The 21,966-nt window shown below is 44.6% G+C and overlaps 1 protein-coding gene across 3 annotated transcripts in view; it reads left to right on the top strand.

The window, feature by feature from the left end:
• Positions 1–21,966, top strand: part of BEND5 (BEN domain containing 5) — a 352,434-nt gene that overhangs the window by 23,132 nt on the left and 307,336 nt on the right. The window contains exons 4-5 of one of the 3 annotated variants that reach the window (XM_049879236.1): positions 13,453–13,601; positions 19,701–19,914. The exons of the other annotated variants lie outside the window; for them this stretch is intronic. Of the exons in view, the coding sequence (XP_049735193.1) occupies positions 13,453–13,601; positions 19,701–19,914 (363 nt within the window). The remainder of the gene's footprint in view (positions 1–13,452; positions 13,602–19,700; positions 19,915–21,966) is intronic. 3 annotated transcript variants of the gene reach the window in all.

The following is a 21,966-nucleotide window of genomic DNA, read 5'->3' as shown; positions in this document are numbered from 1 at the left end:
AAACTCCCCACCCCGAAGACTAGGAAGCATTTCTGACTCCCACAGGCAGCGGAGGGTCTCTCGGTGGCAGCTGAGCACACGGTAGCCTGGCCTCCTGAACCTGGTGGGGACCTGGGAGTAAGGAGCAGGCCACCCTACCAACCAGAAATTGTATTGGTGCATATATGGAGATTGGGGACAGAAAGGAAGAACCACACACAGAAGGGTGGGGGACAGCAGCAAGATGTTATCAGAAGATGTTTCAGAGGCTTCACTGGATGGTTCATTTCTTCATTTGTGCATTTATTCATTTCTTTATTCCACAAATAAACACGAGATGGATTTAACAGGACAGATTCTATAGAACATAGAGTCATGGAGTTATGAAAGAAATTAGAGAGGGTATATACCAATGCCCTTGTATTGTTGCTGAGGAAACCAGCCCAGAAAGTATCACTGGCCTATTCCCAGAGGTCTCCTAATACCTGGTCTTCTGTGCCTCTCCCTGGCCCCTCACGCTGCATGGCCTTCTTCAGCCCTTGGCTTTCACTGTAACCAACATGGGTGTGATCCTCTCCCCAGAAGAGACACGTCCGTTCTTCATAAAACAAAACTTGCCTTTCCTATGATTTTAGCATGGGAGGCAGCCCTTCCTGATGATCAGCCATATGACCAGCGTGCTCTAAGTGGTCAATAAACACCAGTCCCTTTATCCTTCTCCTCCCTTTCCTGTCCCATTCCCACAAAGAAGTAAATGCTGAGGATGCAAAAAAGCATGAAGACATTCTAATTTACAAGGTACATATTTATTCATGTGTATATTCATTAATTTATTCTTTCATTTCTTCAACAAACATTTATTGAGGACATGTTTTATGCCAGACACTGTGCTAAGTGCTGAGAATATAGAAATGAACAAGACAGAGTCCCTTTATTTAGACATCCACAAGCCAGTGGTTTAGAGCAATGAGTTTTATACTGGAGGCTGGCAGTTTCCAGAAAATTCCAAAGGGACGAGGGGAAGCAAAACTAGAGATCCAGTGGGAGGGGTGAGTTTCAGTGTTTGTAAGAAGGTCTTTCTTGGTTTCTCCTCAGCTACGTTAAGTATCTTCCTCAGTTTTTTACACAGTAAATACTACTTGCTACTACCCATCGCTGATTCCAACCATAGTGACCCTATAAACCCAAACCCATTGCTGTTGAGTCAATTCCGACTCACAGCAAACCTATAGGACAGAGTAAAACTGCTCCATAGCATTTCCAAGGCTGTAATTTTACAGAAGCAAACTGCCACATCTTCCTGCTGTGGAGCGGCTGGTGGGTTTGAACCGCCAAGCTTTCAGTTAGCTGCCAAGCGCTTAACCACTGCCAACCCCAAAACCAAACCAAACCCATTGCCGTTGAGTCGATTCCAACTCATAGTGACCCTATAGGCAGAGTAGAACTACCCCCACAGGGTTTCCAAAGCTGTAAATCTTTACAGAAGCAGACTGCCACATGGAGCTGATGGCGGGTTCAAACCACTGATCTTTCAGTTAGCAGCCGAGCACTTAACCAGTGTGCCACCAGGGCTCTTTGAATACTACTTAGATAGTTTAAATCTGTTTGATGTGATTCAGATAGTTCAAATAAGGCTCTAAAGGTCTGTGTAAAGAATATAAAGAAGAGTAAAGCTAGACCCTGCCTTCAAGATACACACATAGTCTAATGGGAAACACAGACATGTAGACAACACAAAACCAGGCAGAATAAAATACATGTGCTCTGATCGCAGGGGTGAGCCATTTGATAGTTTTAGATTTTATGTGTACTTTGTCAGGGAATGTAGGCAGAAATGATGAATTCTGACCAGAAGAGGTATAGATAATAAAAATAATAACAGTAATTCACATGTACCTGGCACTTTACAGTTTTCAAAGCACCTTGACATTTTTATTTCATTGGACTATTTCAATAGCCATATCAAGAGGTCAAGTAAGGATTGTTATCTCCATTTGAGAGAAGAGAATGCAGAAAGAAGAAATAATGTCCCTGTTGGCCAGATCACAAGCGGGCTGAAATTTTTTAAGAAGGAGAAAGCCATTGTGAACTGTTTATCTATCTGCCTTGGCTCTTTCGAGCTGGATGTCTGACACCTCTGTTCCCCTCTAGGGTCATGCTTGTGTTCTGTGCAAGGTCTGTTAAAATACCAGCTTTGATCTTTAAAATCCTTTGCGATCTATAACTGAGTTCTTTAAGCCCAGGTCTCTGGTGGTGCCTTAGAAAAGGCAGCTAATGTCAGCCAAAGCCCTCCTGTTGGCTTTTCCCTGTGCAGGAGGCAGCCCAGGCTTTGGTGACAGATGTTACATGAGTTTGAATCTCAGCTCTCTAACTCATTATATGCTTGACTTCAAGCCAGTTATTTAACCCTTCTCAACCTTTGTTTTCTCCTCTGTAAAGTGGACATTGTAATGTCTACAACATACAAGCAGAAGAGCCAGCTCGGTGATTAAGCCTGCATAGTCTCTGAGGTCAGAAATACTAGAGGTTTGAACTCTGGCTCTTCCACTTTCTAATTCGGTTACCTTGGGCAACTGCCTTAACCTCCTGGGCATTAGTTTCCTCACCTGTAACACAATTAATGATAGTACCTACCATTATGGTTTTTATGAGAATTAAATGAGCAAATGTATGTTAAGACCTTCGCCCAAGGGCTGACACAGAGTAATGCTCAGTAGATCCTATAATGATGATGACACAATTGTTTGAGGGCATGCATGAGACAATGTGTGTACAATACTTGGCACATCATAGACACTGTTGTCATACAACAAAACACAGATGTTGTTGTCTGGCATGTTTTAATCTTTGATCAACCCCTGATGACTTTTGGCAATTGCTGCTTTCCCTTGTAAGCCCTCAGAAATCATACTTGAATGGTCCATTTTACATCTATGCCTGGACTTGATTTCAAGCTCACTGGCCTATAGTTTGTAGAATTCCCCTCCTCCCCCCCAACTTTTCCCAGGCAGATTTCTACTTTCCCATCTCCAGCCCTCTGCCTCCCCCATGCCCCCCTCTATTCCTTAGACATTATTGGCAGTGGCTCAGTTGCCTTTTTGCTAGGGCTCTCCTTCTGGGCCTTCTGTCTCAGAGCTCTTTTCCATCTCTTTACGTTCTCAGTTCATTATCACCAGTGAGCAGGAGTGCTCAAGAAACTTGGGTTTTGAAGGACGGCTAGAGAGGAAGGGTGAGAGAGAGACATTCTGCCAGTCTAGTTTTCATATTCCTGTCATAGAGGTGATGCCTAGGAGGGCAACAATCTGCCCACCGCCTCAGTTGGAGTGGTACCAAAAACCACTGCGCCCTGTGCCTCTTTAGGTTTGTTGTCAAGCAAAGTAGTGAGAACTAGAATAGTTTATCTTATAAATATCAGTCATCTACTTTGGAGGACTTTTTGTACTGTCAACTGAATCAGAAACAGCCATAGTTGATTCCCAGATTATTTTAGGATCTGGACAGAGTAGCTGGACAATCTAGGACCCTTCTTTCTCTTTTTCCCTAGGATCCATTTTTCTGTGAACAGTAGGGACAGGACTGGGGGACAACTCCAGGCTACCCTCTAGCTAACTGCTTAAAAAAAAAAAAACCCAAACCCATTGCCATCCAGTCTATTCTGACTCATAGCGACCCTGTAGGACAGAGTAGAACTGCCCCATAGAGTTTCCAAGGAGCAGCTGGCGGACTCAAACTGCTGACCTTTTGGTTAGCAGCCATAGCTCTTTAACCACTCTCCCTCCAGGGCTCCAGCTAACTGCTTAGATAGCCAGAATATCTAGAAGGAGTTTCTGGGCTTTCCCTCATTGCCAGAATAGGGCTTTCCCTGTTGGTTGTTGGCTTCAGAATAGCCATGTGTCAGGCTTATTTTTAGCTGGTTTCACCAGCCAGGGGAAGTGGAAGTGGGAAAGTTAGGAATGAGTTTGAATACCTGTTTTGTTCTAGATACTAGGCTAGGTAGTTTTTACACATTAAACAACCCCAGCAGTAGATAGGATGATCAGATGAGCAGACAGGCTCAGAGATATCAACTAACTTCCCAGAGGCCACACAACTAGTAAATGGCAGAACCAGGTTTCAAACTGAGGCCTATCTGGTTTTTTCTGTGGATCTGGCAGTCTTCTGATCACCAAGTCACTCAGCCCCTGTGGTCCTGCAGCTCTGTGTGGCCTCCTTTGCCTGCCTTCATGACTAGAACTCCTCTGTGTACTGCAGTGGGTTCTGGGGCTGTTGGGCCCTTGAGCTACTGGGTTCGTTTGTTCATTGGAGTAGGCTTTGCCAGCACACAACCCTGAAGGACTCTTTCCTGTTTAATTTAAGAGCCCACCATTTCTTCATAGTTTCAACCTTACCAGGCTGTATAATCTCAAGATGCCAACCAGAAAATTTGTAGAGATTTCATAGAAATATTCTCTTTCGAGAGAGCCCAATCCAGTCTCTTATGCCATCTTATAGATGGACAAACTGAGGCCCAGAGAGGGGAAAGGACGTGCCTATTATGCCACGTGGAATCTAAACAAATGGTGTTTTCATCATCATGAAGCAGTGAAAGGCTGATGTTTCGCCAACATGGATGAATGGAAGCAACCCAGAAGCAGTCCAGCTGCCAGGATTCACCAGGGTCCAGAGGCTTGCTATTCCTAGTGTTCCACTGAGCTTGGCTGGAAGGTAATTCTTAGAGCCCCAAGGCCTTAGTCTTATTCCTAAAAGGAGCCTCAGAGTTCACCTAGTTCAGCCTCATTCTCAGAACAAGAAGCCTTTTGTAGCCTCCCTGCCCAGTGATCATTTAGCCTCCTGGAACATTCACTGCAAGACAGGAAGTTCACTCACTGCCTTCCAGTGTAGTCCCTGCCATTACGGGACGGCTCTGTCTGTGAGCAAATGTATTTGTATAGGAAACATTGGACTCTTCCTCTGTGCCAGGCCCTGTGCTGGGAACAAGGAAATCAAAGAGTTAAGATCGTGTTACTGCCTTAAAGAGGTCACAGTCTCATCAGAAACAGTTGGAGTGCACTGTGAGCCTTGCTGTTACCGTAGGGTTTTAGGTGTTGGGAGAGAATGTAGATGAAGGCTGCTTACATAGCTGGGATGGGGATGCTGCCCGTGGCTGATGAAGATCTCAAATTAAGGAACTTGTTGGATTCATCCAACTGAAGAGGAAGTAAATAGTATCTCAGGCAACACAAGTGCCTGACAGAGATTTGGAGTTGTGAGAGCGGCAGGCTTATTGAGGGAACTGCAAGTAGTTCCTGGCAGGAGTGGGCAATGAAGGAGTGGGCAGGGCAGAGAGACAAGGCTACAGAGGTAGGCAAAAGTAGTTAGAACTGCTTCATATACTATAGCAGGTGGTTCGCAGGGACCGTTCCCCATTGGAGTGACCTTGGATACAGTTCCCCAGTCCCTGAGTTGCCCATTTCTCTGAGCCAGGCAAATCATTCAGCAACTCTGTTCAGCAAAGATGAATCCTGTATGGTCTGTGCTCTGGAAGGGCTTGTGGGCTAAAGGATGGTCAAACAAGGCCAAGGTCATGGATTGATTTGGTGGGTAGGCATCAGCCACATGGTTGAACTCTGCCTCTCCATAATTCCTGCCCTCAGGTGCTCACTGTGTCCCACCGCAGCCCTTGGGAATCTGAGGGCAGTCCTATGTCACCTACCCCACTTATCCCACCAAGACCCCTTACCCCCAACTCAGCTGGTCCGGGTCCAGGACCAAAGGCCATTTTGCATGCATCCAGCGGATGTGCAGGGCCGTCAGTGCTGCTCTGGCAGGACAAACCCGTTAGGTTTTGCACATCCCTGCTGTTTGGATGATACTTGGACCAAGACAGATGGGTGAGGGGGGAGGTGGATCAGAGCCACATATGAAGAACTGTGGATGGGCAGAAGGTAGAGTCAGAGCTCCTAGAGGTAAGATGAATCCTGGTAATCCACCTCCCTACCCCCAGGGGCACAATTATAGAGTTCCTCATACGCCCCTTGGGAAGGTCAGAGGTGAGCTGAAGGTCCTGCAGAGTGAGCAGGAAGTGGGAACCCTGTGAAACATGAGAAAACTGCAGTTGCCTAAGGAGGTGTAGAGTTGTGGTAAGAGCAAGTCTTTGGAGTCTTACGACCCTAAATTCGAAAACTTGCCACCCGTGTGACTTTTGGAAAATAACTTTACCTCTCTAAGCCTGTACAGATATGGTAAGATGTATTTTGTAGACCTGCCATGAGGATTAGTTCTTTCATTCAACACCTGTTTAATAAGTTTGTTGTGTGCCAGACGCATTTTGCTGGGTGCTGGGGAAATAGCAGTGAGCAAGACTATGGGCCGCCTACTCTCTGTCCCCTTGGAGTTTACCTTTTAGTCAAGGAGAGGGACATTGAACAGATAATCACATGACAGTGGGGTAAAAAGTGCTACAAAGATTAAAAAACAGATATTTTTTATGTAAGATACTTGTATTAGTTTTCTGTAGCTTCCGTAACAAAGTGGGTGACTTAAAACAACAGAAACTTATTGTCTCACAGATCTGGAGACTAAAAGTCGCGAATCAAGGTGTGAGCAAGGCTATGCTCTCTCTGAAGGCTCTCGGTGAAGATATTTCCTTACCCTTTTAGCTTCTGGTAGTTGGGGCATTCCTTGGCTTGTGGCTACAGCACTCCAGTCTCTGCCTATGTCTTCACATGGCCGTCTTCCCTCTGTGTGCTTTCTTGTGTCTTCTCCAATTTATAAGGATAACGGTCATATTGAATTAAACCCCACCTTACTCTAGTATGATCTCATAGTAACTAATTACATCAGCAATAACCCAATTTTCCAAATAAGGTCATGTTCACAGGTACCAAAGATTAAGAGTTAAGTATATCTTTTTCAGGGACACAATTCAACTCATAACAGTATGGTATTTTTACACAAATAACACGTCTTCTGTGTTTGTTTGCCAACCTCACCCTCTTCCTGTGAGGTATTTTCATAAGCATGCCTTGCTAATTTTTTTACAGCAACATATTAAAAAAAAAATCGGCATGGCAGCCTTGTAGAGGGAGGAGGGCATGGTGGCAAACAAAAGTAGACTTGTGTTATTTGCATAAAAATACAGTACTTAACAAAGAAGACACTCAGTAGTTGTTGGTCACCTTTCTTTCTCTGTAAAAAGCAAATATGTCATTTGAAGTGGGCATCTGTAATTCCTCAAAGCGAGGAAAAGGCCCTGATCCTCAAGTCACCAGACTGGGCACCTGGGCCTGCATCTGTCATTTCTCTCTTGCTGGGCTTCTCCCCTCGGGGGCAGGGGCTCTCTCAGGTTCATCCCAGCTCTCTTGTTCTATGGTCTGACACCCTGAGGGAGTGGTCCCACTGTGGGAGCATCCATGTGAGCTGCAGGGATCTCACCCAGCCCACCTCCTCAAACTGGAATTGCTTCTCTTGCTTCTGCTCAGCAAAACCTACTCCAGCCCTCCCACTGAAAGCACTCAGAAAATGGAGGGAGAGGGAGAGAAGGACCTGAGAGCCTTGGCTCACTCTGATCACTTCCCCTTGCCTGACTGCCTCTCCACCTTCCCCAGACCTTACTCACTCTCAAAGCTCTGGTCAGCCCTCACTTCTTCCCTGAAGCCCTCTCGGATCACTTAGCCAGCAGTGATCTCTCCTTCCCCAACACTGTGCAGATTATCACGCTGCTCATTTTCTAGTCAGTCAGTGAGCGTCTGTTATGTGCTGGTCACCTTCACCATAGGAAGATAACTCCCCTGCCCCAGCTCTTCATGCCCAGTACACTTCTGACCATTCCTCCAAACTCGAGCATACAAGTTAGTGACCGCTCTTCTGAGGCCGTCTTAGTCTCCTCCCTTCTTTACTTCTGTCCCAACACTCTTATCCTAACCCATACCAGCTATATGGGTGGTAATGCTCTGTTATCTGTTTCCACTGCTGGACTGGGAATCACTCAAGGCAACAAACCTAGCCAGGGCTGGCACTTAGTATGTGCTTAGTAGATTCTCACTGAAGGAGTGAGTCAAAGGACAGATCCGTTCCTGCCCTCACAGGAAGCCAAATGGGGCTAAGAAGCAGATATGCGGCTCCAACAGAAGGTGAGAGTGGCTGATGCCTTCCGACAGGGGACAGTGATGTACTGCTGTAAGCTGTCCACAGAGGGGGTCCCACCTGCCTGCCTCAGGGTTGTCTCCTATCTCCTTCCAAGGCCCTTGTTTACCTTCTTCATTGTTACATAGCTGTTGCCATGATGGGTCCTTCTCACCAAAGCAGACTCATCTTTATTCCACCAAACCAAGGGTGCCTCTGTGTCCCAACAGGTGTTCTGTGTGCATTTAAGAATTTTGATTTGATTCACTTTGCACTTAAGAAGAAACTGGAACTATACCTATAACACAGAAATGTCCTATTGTAGAAGCAAATGGAAGGATTTGGTTCATTTTTTCAAAATCTAAAAATACCAGCCTTTCAATTTCAGCAGAAATCAGGAATGGTATTTTAGTGTCCAGACATATGTATTTCGAAGAAATGAGTGATTTCTAAACTTTCTGGAAGTCGCACAAGCATTAACTTTTTAGAAAGGTTTTCAGGAAGAACAGAGTCCCATTTAAGATCAGACAAGAATAGAGAATTGTGTGATTTCATTTATTCATTGAGCCAACAAACACTCACAGAGCCCCTTACTCTGTGCCACAAGTCCCCTTTTATGGAAGGGGCCACTGGGGATTAACGAGGTAAAAATAATAACAGAACCAGGATTTGTACCAGCTTTTCTAACAGTAAACCCAGTGCTCTACTGTCGTATCACAGCTATTTGTAATGCAACGCGATAGCATTTCCCAGGTTCAGTTCTGAACTTCTCTAGAATTGGGAGATGCCTTATTTGTCCCTGGGTCCCCGGTGCCTTTTACAGGGCCTAGATCTTGGTATTCAGTCAGGGATTGCGTTACGAAATGTTCATGAATGATTGAATGAAAAGCAAGTACTGCTTTTGATACTTTTTTAAAAGCTTCCTTTACCAGCTGGGAGGTTTCTCTCCATGGAAAGTATATTTTCCCCAAAATAAACCTGAAGTGTGTGTCAATACCAGAATGCAAGTGGATCAAAAGGCCTTTTTTTTTAATTCCTCCTCTTACCACAAAGTGAAAAAAGTTTCTTTGTTACCTAAAATATCTGCGCCAGATTGTACAATGCTGTCTCTTAGCGCAAGTGCTTATTATTGTGGCTAATTTGGTCACATGTGTTTGAGGCAGAACAATGCCTCAGAAATTTTTAAAAGCAAAACAGCAATCTGAGGCATTTGTTGTAATGAGATGTAAATTGCCAACATCAGTGGTGGAGCCGACTGAAATTTGCAGTGAGGTATTTTTCCCCCCTCTTAAATTAAAAGCACTAGAGGCTCACCATCCCCTCCCCAAAGAAACCACAGGCTTTTTTGTTCCTTTTCTTCCTGATTCTATAATGCTAAACACCATGCTTTATCGATCGAATCATTCCTTCATTCTTCTGCCATTTTCTGAGTCTCTGTCTTACCATGGCTCCACAGAGCTAAACTCTTTCAGAGGCATTATGAGCCTTCATTTTGCAGGTAGCAAAGCTGAGGCACAGAGAGGTTAGGTGACTTGCCTAACAGCTGGGATTCCCACCTAGGACTCCTGAAGAACCTCTTCCCAGATATTCCTCTGGCTGGTTCTTTGAGCTGCTGCCTTTGCTGAAGCTGAGGTACCTCTGCATACAATGCTGTGGAAGGAAGTTGTCACAAAGAGTGGTGCCCCCAGCACCTAGTAGCCACGCCCGGGTTGTTAAACAGTACTGACCAAGTATGTCAGGAAATAAATTTCCTGGAGCCAGAAGATCCCAGTACAGTAGCCTCAGTCATTTGCCAGATCTATGTCAGTCCCTGAGAAGACGGTGAGCACAGCGGAGGGTGTGTGTGCTGCGGAGCACTGAGGACCTGCTCTTGGCCGGGCCTGTGCTAGACATTACAGGCAAAGAATGAAGCAGGAACCTCAGTGCACAGAACCCACACTTAGGAATAGGCTGATGAAAGCAAGAGTGAGTCTAGTGCACGCGTGTGAGGGGGGCAGTAGGGGAGTGAACCAGTGCTTCCCGAGCCACCACTCTGCCAGCTTCTGAATTAATCATATTTCATATGTGGTTAACACGTTTAACCTCCAGTCTTGCCAAGTCACTGTTGTCACTCCTTCTCTCAGGTGAGGCAATAAATTTAGAGAGGTTAAGTATTCCCGTGTAAATCTTTTGAGAATAGAATTTGAACCTAGACTCCGCCATGCAAATAACACAGTCCCTGCCTGCCCTCATGCCTCACATGGAAGACAGGCATGAAGCAAATGAGTGCATCTGATTATTACGGCAGAATGGGAGTAGAGGCGTGGGGAGGGGCCGAATGAGGGCAGAGCTCTGCTGTCTGAAGTGGAGGGGGCAGGAGTGGGGAAAGGCTTCACAGGGGACGATGCCTGCTGAAGATCGCGACTCACCTCAACAGTAAGTGGCAAACCCAGTGTTTAAACTCTAGTGTCTCTGACTCAAATCCCAAGCAAAAGAATGGAGAGGATTTTTTCCCTCCATCTGAGGGGATTGGGCAGCCTTATGGAGGAGATGGCATTTGAATCAGGCCTTGAATGACTGGTGGAGTTTGGAGAGGTGGGCATCCTTGGGGATAGAATGTTCTGCGCAGAGGAAAGAAGAAATGGCACAAGCAAAGACTAGGAGGCAGAAAAGAGCTGCAGGTGTATGGAGAGGATTAGGCAGGCTAATTTGACTGGAATGAAGTCTCTATAAGGGGAGGGGACCAGCAGGAGATGGAGCTGGAGAGGTGACTCAGCCCCTGTTCCTTCCAGATGTCCCTCTGTGGACAGTGTGGAAGCAGAGTCTGTAACTACACCCATCTGAATCGTCCATTCTCCTGGCTAGATGCTTCTGATTTCTGCTTAACAGCCCTGATGCAGACTTCATAGACATCATGAAAGGTTATAGAGTTGGAGAGAACACCCCCAAGCATCTGAGTGAGCAGCAGGCCTTTATTTCAGAATCTTTGCCCCAGTCTATTAAATATCCCTGCCAGCTCTCTCTCCCCTCCCTCTTAAATTGAATGTATTCTTCAGGAAAAAATTATCAAGAGCCTGCAATGTCCCGGTTACTGTTCTAGGCTCTGAGATTAAAAAGGGAGTAAAACATGGTCTGTACCTTGAAGAGCTTCACAGTCTGATGTTGAAAACAGACAAGAAGGTGGATGGTCGCAAACATGATTTGCTAGTAGCTATTTACAAGCAGTCTAAGACCTGTACCTGTAATCAGGGAAAGGCCTCATGACGGAGACATCTGAGGGGCATCCTGAAGTCTGACCAGGGGCTTGGCAGGCAGATGAGGTGGCATTCAAGGCCAAAAGAACAGCACATCCAAAGGCACAGAGGCCTGTGGGACCTGAATTCCGTGCGACTAGAGCATAGGTGCATAGCAGAGAGAGCAAGAAGTAAGCCACAGAGGCAGAGAGGAGGCTGGTTGTTCAGGGCCTTAAGGAGTTTATGGAGTGGGACAACTTAATATTGAGGATAACGGGTAGCCTAAGCAAGGAAGGACACTGTCCCTTGAAAGATCCCTTTGTCAGCCATTGTGGAGGTGAATAAGAGGCAACCTGACTGAAGTCATAACTGGATTCATTCTCTTGTCCAACAGCCTTTTATAGAAGGAAAATGAGGCTTCAGAGCAGCGACTTGGTGTTGCCCAAGATTACCTAGGAGCCAGTTGCTGCAGCTGTCTCCTCCTCTCAACCATTCCTTTCTCCTATCACCAAATGTCAGAGCAGGAAGAGACCTCATGCTCTTTAGGCAACCTAAAGTAATAATCTCCTCCCCAGTCTAAGAAAAGATCAAATGCTCCACTTGAATTTGTTTGCACTTTAGACATTCAACCTGAGATCCCACACAGAGAGAGGAGAAACTTTGGTATCTGCTTCTGAAGTTTTAGAATTATTCATTCATTTTTTGTCATTCTTCCATTCATTTAACATTGGGAGAGTACCTACTCAGTGCCAGGTGCTGGGGACATAGAACAGAATAAGACCTAGGCCCAGCCCTTGAGCAGGTCATGCACCATTGGGAGATGCTGTCAAAACTATTATGATGTTGTCTGTAATTCAGTGCCCGTGGTCCAACAATTAAAGCAGCAGAGCCAAGGATGGGACCTGAGAGCTTTCTGCCAGGGCTGGCCATGCTCTTATTTACACTGTTCCACTCCCCAGTCATCTTGCATTTAGCTTGGTACAAGGCTTAACCCTAAATCTTTGGAGACTACAGAGATTCTGTTTTGCAGATGGCAACTGCCAGCAACTCAGGATTGATAATTCTCATTCCAGGAAGCCTTGTCATGATGAATTTAGTGACAAAACCACCAATACCTTCCCTACCACGAGCCAAAGTCTAGGATGTAGCAGTTGGACATAGAATTGCAACCTGATTGTTGTACGGGGCTGTAGTATATCAAGAGCTTTGTACCCAGTTGGCCACCTGGTTAGGATAAGAGAAGGTTGGACCATGAATTCATCAGTTATTTAAATTATATACACAGTCATGGCAAGCCCCTGCGGAAGTAGCCAAGCCTCCCATCCCAGTCAACTCCTGAAATGTTTGAATAGGAAGAATTTCCGGCATGCTAAACTCTTGGTTGGCCTTTGGTGTTGCTTCTCCCACAAAAGTAAATCAAATCATTCGGCCTTATTTACTTACCCATTTCATCCTGTTTCTCTGCCCTTTGGTAATCAAGACACAATAGGTGATTTTTAAAAGTAGTCCATCACTTTAAAAAGCTAATGGAAGAAAAAAGATCCCCCTTAGAAACCTCCACCATTTATCTAGCTGTTTAAACTGCATGTAATTTTTGTTGATTGCATTAAAATAAAAATCAGGTAGCTGCTGGATCAGGCAATCAGGGGCTTGCTTAATCTCTACTGTATTTTAATTTCTTGGTTGAAATGCAGAGGTAGCCTGGATACTAAGTGTGGGGTCGGATAGGCCCATTGCTTTTCTAGCCTTGGTGCTTCCTCTGTGGGGTTTTTGGAAAGTACACAATTTGCATATTCCAGTAATTGCCACTGCTTCTTCTTCCACCCAGTCTTAGTAGAACCTCTTTGCTGTACAGGAAGTTGAGTCCCCGAATTTCCATTTAGACAGTGACACCGGATGAGAGTGCTTCTTGTGTTCATTCTTAGAGTCTAGTTCATTCTTGTCTTCCAGTTTTCCACCTTTTCCCTTGTGACATTCATACCTTATATTATTTTCAAGGCTGGGTTTAAGTGTAGTCCAATGGACAAAAATAAGCCAGCATTTTTTTTTTTTTCAGTTTTGGTGTCACTGTGTGCTGATAGATGCATAGTTTAAAAAAAAAAAATTGCGTTTTATTTTCCTTGGAGTTCTAGACAGATCTCTTTTCTTAACTGCCTAGGTCCCGCCATTGACTTGGAAAAAGTAAAGTCAGAATGTCTCGAGCCCGAGCCGGAGTTACGGAGCACTTTCAGTGAGGAAGCAAATACGTCGTCCTATTACCCCGCTCCTGCGCCTGTCATGGACAAGTATATCCTAGACAATGGCAAGGTAGTGTTCTCAGCTCAATATCGATTCCCTGCAAGTGGTTTGTTAGTCAGAGTCAAGGTGGAGAGTATGATGGGAGCTGGACTGGTCTGCCTCCTGGCCTAGCGCGGTGTGACTTTTTCCGGAATTCATGTGTTGTCACTAGTGTAGCTTTGCTTGGACTTACTCTTCTTCTATTTAAAAAAAGGGTGGGGGAGGTACCAAAACAACTAAGAAAATGAAACTACATTTTAAACAGTTCACGATAATAGCGAGAAAGATTAAAAAGAAAAAAAAAAGCCACGGTAGGTTGATGAAACTTGTCCTACCCCCTATGAAACCAGATGCATACAATGTAAAAGGTGAAATAGAAATGAAATATTTGACTTACAGATAACAACTCAGTCTACATTCATTCACCAGTTACCAAGTATCCATGTGTTCTAAACCCTGTGCTAGATACCAGGGATCTAGAGGTAAATGAAATGTGCTTCCTGTCCCTAAGCTGCTCTCAACTGTGCATTCAGTGGTGGTTAGCCCACAGTGCTTAGGATCACATATAACTCCTCAAAGTTTCTTGTAAGGTCCTTGGAAATAATCGTGAAAGAAAATGTAAGTGCTATTAGGAATTACATTGATAAAAAAAGAGGGATGCAAATTAAAGAAATGACCTTTGAAAGTCTTAAAGTCACATGATGATATAGTGGCAAAAGCAGGGCAAGAAGCTGTTATAACATCCAGTTGAATGGTCTGGGAAGACATGTATTGGTGCCCTTTGTCCAAGCACTGGTAAAATGCAGCTCTAGTGTTACATTCTTTGCCACTGTGGCAGTGGGCATGTGCTATAGACATCACACTCAGTTCTCCCAAAAGAGTCATCTTTTCAGCCCATTTTTCTTGCCTTATGCTTTGAAAGGCCTCTGCTTATCCAGTGTCATTCCCCAGTGGGTTAATGAGAAAGAGAAGGGTTTTCTTATTTTGATTTGTCCAGATATATCCCTGCAACTGACCAACCTGAGCCAAAGTAAATATTGTCAAGCTGGGGAAATGAAACCTGTTAGTCTTCAGGGCTCCCTTGGATGTGCTGCCATTCCCTGCGCCTCCCACTAGCATTTCCTCCCCTGCAGAGACAGGACTGATGGACCAGGCCATAGGCCCATTCTGCCTTGCTTTACTCTAGCCAGCAGGCTGTACAGGTCTGCTTGGCAAAGGAGAGGTGATGTGACAGACTGGACGTGGACAGCCTGGAGCGAGAGTTCTAGGCACAGCTCTACCTTGGTCCTACCTGTGTGCCCTTGGATGGGTCCTTGCCTTCTCTGAGCTCGGTCTCTCTATCAGCGGAAGGTGGGATGGGGTTGATGCTCTCCATAGGCCTTTTATGATTCTAGGACTCTGTAGCTAAGTTTGGTGAACCTTCCCTACTTGAAGATAAAAAAGAAAAGACTATTCTGTCTTCGTTGGTTTCTTCCCTTTAGTCATGATCACGCTGGAAGTGACTAGAGAGTTTTCCTTAGTTTCCAAGGAGAACCTATTTCCCTCTTGCTTTGAAAGCTGATGGGCAATTTCTGAGCATTATTGGGGGGGGGGGCCTCTTTTGCACAGGTTGCTTTTTCCCCCCAGAATATATGTCTTTGAAATCTCACTGACTTCTTCACACATCAGTTGAACATCAAATCTGCAGATGACAGTTTTTTTTCATTAGTTTTTGCTGATATGTTGCTATTAAAACTAACCTAGTTTTTATTTACAATTTGCAGTTAGGCAGAGACTTAGCAATGGGGAGGAAAGAACAAGACACATGGGAAATGGATGACGGCCCCCAGAGCAGCAGTCTCACATCCCAGAAGTAGCTGTCATTGTTCTGCTGTAGTTTCTGAACCTCTCTCCTCTCTGTCTGCAAAGAACAGAGAGAGGTTTTAACATCTCTGCGAGTTCTATAGCGCTGGAATAGGATCCATTTCCTAGTAGGAAACGAGTGTTATCCTACAAAACACATCAAAAAGACATTTTTTTTATCAAGTCCCATCTGTCAGATGCCATATTTTAGTGCTCTCCATTGACACCTAAGGCTAACGTTTTAGTCAAATAATCTGCTGTGGTTTACATGAATAGGTCTTACCATAAAAGTTAGTATATTGCTTCTCTTTGTCTAAGATTGTTTAGAAAAACTCATTGAATCGTAAAGCTGTAAAGACCATAAAATTTTAGTCTAATTTATATTAGTAATCATAGGAAAACACATCTAGAGAAGGGACTTGTCTGTGATTATACAGCAGGCTAGAGGCAGGGCAGGAACTGAATGCCAGATCTCTTGGTTCCCAGGCTAGTGCTTCTTGACGTTCTGCTGACCTCTGGGGCCCTATCTGAAACACGCTAGCATATACCTGTGATTGGTCTTACCCAGGGCCGTTTCCTTCTGTGCTATAAAGCTGGCCTTGTACTCTACTGAATGTCAGAAAAATACTGTCTTCTCTAAGGAACAACAGCTCATCAGAACTGAAAACCAGCAGCATTAAGACATTAAATATACCCATCAGTTTCTTACTGCTTTGTGTTCAGACTTGCCCGATCGCTCCATAGGCCACAGAAGAAGCAAAGCCGTGACTCCTCCCCACAGACGTGGGCTGTAAAGGGCTGAATCAGGTGGTAAAGGTCTTAAGTGGGTTAGAAATTCAGAGGCAATAGAAATGAGTGTTAGGGTAGTTGAGGAATATCTCCTGGATTTGCATTTGGGCTTGGAAGATTGGTGGGGTTAAGAAGACGTAAAAGAAAGCATTCACTCCTGGACAGGGGAATGGCACAAGAAGCAGAGACATGGGTGGGGGCAGAAGGCAAAGGGTATAACAGGTGTTGGATGTATGTTGTCCCTCTGCCATTTTATTGATGTTATCTCATTTAATTCTCAGAACACATCTGTGAATTAGGTAGTGGTCTGTCCATTTTACAGTTGAGGAAGGTAAGGCTCAGAGAGGTAAAGCAGCTTGCTTAAGATACAGAGCTAGTAGGTAGAAAAGCCAGGGTTCCACCCAGACCTGGTGACTCCGGAGGCCATCCTTTCTGTTACAGCACACTGGAAGTAGAATTGAATAAAAGTTGGGGAGCTTCAGTGAAGTAACGGATATAGGTGGGAAATCAAGTTTAGTGGGTCTCACGGAAATGGGATTCTAAATGGTCTTAGAGCCAGGCTGAGGAGGTTGGATATTGATGTGACAGGAAACAAGGAACCATTCAAGATTCCAGAGGGTTGACATAAAAATCACAGAGTTGAAAGGAGCTGCGGGAGTAGATAAGCGATGTTTTAGGAAAATTACTGTGGCAGTGTTGACAGGAAAGGTTGGAGGGAGCAGAATTGGAGGCAGGGAGGCCAGCCCATGGTCTTTCTGCTGGTTTCCTGTCAGTGGCAATGAATTGCAATTGAGTGCTGGTAAGAGAAATGTCCAGGCAGGTACAGGGGAGAATTTGAAAGGAAAACTAACCGAACATTGATGTGTTAGATATCACCTGTTTCAACCATATCAGCATCACTGTGACACTGGCAGGGATGGCCAGGAGAGCATAGGCTTTGAGGTCACCAGATTTGGATTTGATTCTTGGTCCCAAACTTTGCTGATTGTATGTCTTAGGAAAAGCAATTGAGTCCCCCTGAATCTCTGTAAAACGGAAATAATAATTTCTACCTATTTTCATCTTTTGATATTTCTATGAGGATTAAATAAGTTAAGTGTACAATAAAAAAAAAAAAATACCTGGCTCATTATGTTGTTGTTAGGTGCCGTAAAGTCGGTTGTGACCCATAGCAACCTTATGTACAACAGAACAAAACATTGCCCGGTCCTGCACCATCACAATCGTTGCTATGTTTGAGCCTGCTTTTGCAGCCGCTGTGTCATTCCATCTCGTTGAGGGTCTTTCTCTTTTTCGCCAACACTTTACCAGGGACTGGTCCCTCCTGATAACATGTCCAAAGTATGTGAGACAAAGTCTTGCCATCCTCACTTCTAAGGAGCATTCTGGCTGTACTTCTTCCAAGACAGATTTGTTTGTTCTGGCAGTCCATGGTATGTTCAATGTTCTTTGGCAATACTGTAATTCAAAGGCATCAGTTCTTCTTCAGTGTTGCTTATTCGTTGTCCAGCTTTCGCATACATATGAGGGTCATTATAGGTGCTCAAAAAATATTAGTACCCCCTTCCCCTTATAGAGCATTGGCTAAAATGACTGTTATCTTTCTTTTAAGAATAATAAAAGATTACAGCAAAGCAAGGCTCGACATAGAAAAGAACAGATATCTTTGAAAAAATTTAAGTTGTCTGCCATCTAAGGTTTTCTGACTCTGAATTTAATCTGATTCAAAGTTCCTTGTTTTTCCCCAATCTCAGGAAGGCCTGAAGCCTGTGTGGGTGACTGGCCCCAGAGTGTCACCAAGGTAGGTAAAGTGAGGTCCAGCAAGGAACAGCAGGAAACTTGTCTCCAGCATGCCCCATCTGGCGCACAGTCTGCCACCTACAGTTTTAACTGCAGAGAAAAGGCCAGATTTGACCTTGGGTTGGTGTTGCCCAGCCAGACATAGGCAGCACACCTCATTCCAGGGTTGCTTATCTCGCCTGAGCCACACAGACACATTTGTGGTACTGAAGTTTGTAGCGCTTAAAGGCCAGGTGGATCTGGTTATCTGATGGCCTGCAGCAGTCTGAATGATCTTTTGAGCCAAAGGAGGCTAAGTCAGACATGGCAGGTGGATTGTTTACTTACTGGCATTTGTGGGTGGACTGTGTTGCCTTTTTTTTTTTTTCCTTTTTTTGATGTTTGCAAAACCTCAGTAATTGATGAAGCAAGAAGTGTTGTTGGCCGACCTGGCTGCCCATCTGCATGTGCCCACCTTCCTTCCCAAGCCAAGATGCAGTAGAAAGGTCATTTTTGAACAATCTTGCCAACCTGCCATCAGTTTGGGAGTGTGCAGTCTCTCAGACCAGGACTCTCCTGAAATTTATTCCCTGACCATGTCCATCCTACATAGATTATACAGAAACTCAACATAAGTGACAGTGTCAAAGTCAAAACTAATTTTTTAATGGTGAATGTTAGTAAATGGTTTGTGAGTTGTTAAAAGAATTGGAAAGGAAAAAAAATTTTTTTTAAGTCTGTAGCTCATTACTAGATCATTCTGGGTCTTTTGAATTTATCAGCTCTGCCCTGAAACGTTCTGATTGCTTCCCTTATAGAGAGCATAATTTTGGGTTCTGTGTGATGTGCTGTCAAAATCAGACCAGGTACATTGTGGTCATGTTTAATTTTTTTGTTTTAAATCATAGGAAATCAGAGCCAGAAGGAACTTATAAGTAAAATCCAACCCTCAGGTTCATAGATAGGGAAACTGAAGCTCAGAGACGGAAGAGAGCTCGCACAACCACGCTGCAGTTGGTGGCAGCACCTGGTCAGCCGCACTCCGCACTCCAGCTGACAGTGTTTCTCAGACTTAACTGAACACTGTAATTACCTACGGGGCTTTAACCGGTGCTGTTGCCTCGTCCACACCCAGACGATTAAATCAGAGTCTCTGGGAGCGGGACCTTGGCATCAGAGGTTTTTAAAGCTCCCCAGGTGATCCCAGTGTGCAGCCAAGGTTGAGAATCCCTGTGCTAGGAGGATGTGTGTCCCAGAATGTTCATATTAAGGGGAGACAGGTCTTTCTAAAGTATCAACACAGAGTGGAGGTAAGCATGTGTATTGCTGATAAGGCTCTCAGCGGCCTTGTGATAAAATGAGTATAGGTTAGAATCCAAACTCTGCCACATAATAGTTGAGTGACTTTCAGCAAGTCACTTCACCTTTCTGAACATGATTTCCCCAACTGAAATGAAAAAAAAAAATGATGATAGTACCTTCCTTCCGGGGTTGCTGTGCATATTTGAGATGGCGAATATAAACCACTAGAATAAGGACTGGCACATAACAGGTATTCAGTAAATGATAGCTATTATGATCAGGCGTGAAGAGAGTCTATTTAGTATTTATAGCATGAATCAATTACAGTTGTGTAACAATGTTCTTTAAAGGACAAGAGAAGCCTCCAACTGCCCTCCTGTCAGACTAAACAGATGCTGGTGTTCTTATCCTGTTCAGGTCCATCTGGGAAGCGGGATTTGGGTTGATGAGGAGAAATGGCACCAGCTACAAGTTACCCAAGGAGATTCCAAGTACACGAAGAACCTGGCAGTCATGATTTGGGGAACAGATGTTCTGAAGAACAGAAGCGTCACAGGAGTTGCCACAAAAAAAAAGAAGGATGCAATCCCTAAGCCACCCCTCTCACCTCACAAACTAAGCATTGTCAGAGGTAGGTCACTGCAATGAAAACACAAGAGCTGAAATACCGTCCTTTGCTCTGTCAAAAATATACTAGATGCAGTTCAGTTCAAATGCTCACCAAAGTCTCTCCAAGCTAGGCCCTGGGCTGGGCACAGGAACACAGGGGCAGATATGAACCCTGGCCCAGAAGAGTACACATTTAATAGGGGAAATAAGCTGTGGATACAAGTACAGTGCAAGGAACTAGCATGACAAAGGGACAGATAACATCTTCAGGGAGATTTCAGGAGGTGGGACTTCAAACTGGTTCTTCCCAGTTCAGTCAAGGCCAAGGACACAAAACCAGAACAGATTTGAGTGAACCAGAATGATAAACAGAACAGGAAATACTACCCATCAAAACCCTGCTAGAAACCTCATCTCCCTCTTAGAAAATAAGGGCAGCGTATGCATTGCATAGCAACCAAATCTCTTGCTCTTGGAATTTTGAAGAGTCGAAACAGAGGTGCTTCATTCAAAGATGGCAGCCGACTGCGCTGCTTTGAATGTGTATCGCTCTCCACAGTCCTGCCAATAATCCAGTCTCACGCATCAGGCTCTGCAAAGGGCTCGCTATACCTTTTCCCAGCCTCCTATTCCAGGGCTTAGACCTGTAATTTTTCCAGTTCCAGTTATTCCGTATCACCCAAATTGTAAAAATTAGGGTCTATTCTGGTTTTGCTTCATAGGCCATGACTGAACTGGTTCAGAGCTCTGTCAGGAGTGGAGGTTACCCTTAGCTGGAAAATGGGGGAAGGATTTCTGGGGAAGGAGCCACTGAATTGGGCCTTGAAAGGTACATCAGACGTATGGACATAGATGTGTGAGAAGAGGTACTTCAGGAGGCAGAAGCAGCTTGAACAAAGGCTTGCAGATGGCAAAGGGATGCTGTGAAGATCAGTGGAGGTAAGCCTAGGGGATGCCCTTCTTGGGGATTCTAGCGTGGTACCTGCATCAGTGAATGAGGTGAAAACCAACTGATAGTCACTTGACTCAGCTTCTTTTCTGGTGTTTGGGGTAGGTGGGGAGGCAGACAAAGAGATAGGGGTCATGTCTCTCTAAAAATATGGCTACATCCTGGACTTTTTGATTGGCCCACCTTTCATCCTTCCTCCTTTTCTCACTCCCTCCTTCTCTCTTACCCACCCTCCATCCATTCTCTAAGCTCTACTGGCTATTGAGGACACAAAGAAAGATACGACACAGTCTTTATTTTCAGGGACCTTGTAGTCTCGTGAGAAAGTTGAACACAAGAAATACTAGTTACTGTATATTGTTATTGGGTGCTGTCAAGTCGATTCTGACTCATAAGGACCCCATGTGACAGAGAACTGCCCTGTAGGGTTTTCTTGGCTGTAATCTTTATGGAAGCAGATGACCAGACGTTTCTCCTGTGGAGCTTCTGGGTGGGTTCAAACCACCAACCTTTTGGTTAGCAGGCCAAACACTTAACTGTTGCTCCACCAGTGCTCCTTAGTTACTGTATAAATAATACAAATTAGATAGGGACAGTGGAGTACTGAGGGAACAGAGAATATAGTAATTGCTAATTTTTTGCATGCTTACTATGTTTCAGGTTCTATTTTAAACACTTATGCATATATTCGTTTAATCCTCATAGCAGTCCTACTGTTGGTTACTATTATTATCCCTGTTTTACAGATGAGAAAACTGACACACAAAGAACTGAAGTAATTTGCCCCAGGTCATAATAGGTGCCAAGAGTCTGAACCAGGTGGACTGGCTTCAAAATCTGTGCTCCTAACCACTATTCTCAAAGTGTCTAGCTCTGCCATGTTTTGATGAAGACAGACTCAGTCAACATGTATACAGGCAGCCCCCAGGTTACAGATGTCCCACTTACGGACAACTTCTATTTACCCTTTAATGTTATGTAAATTTGCCCTCACTTTGAAACAATTGAACCAACCCCTACTCTCAACAAATTCTTCATCCCAATCACTTTTACTTGCTGTATGTGCAGCTTTTAAATCATTGAAAACCTTTAAGCCTTTTCTTGAACTAACCAAACCCAGACCAA

Source organism: Elephas maximus, chromosome 3, assembly GCF_024166365.1.
Source record: "Elephas maximus indicus isolate mEleMax1 chromosome 3, mEleMax1 primary haplotype, whole genome shotgun sequence".
NCBI lineage: Eukaryota > Metazoa > Chordata > Mammalia > Proboscidea > Elephantidae > Elephas > Elephas maximus.
The sequence above is the reverse complement of the archived record's forward strand: the minus strand, read 5'-3'. Positions and strand labels throughout refer to the sequence as shown.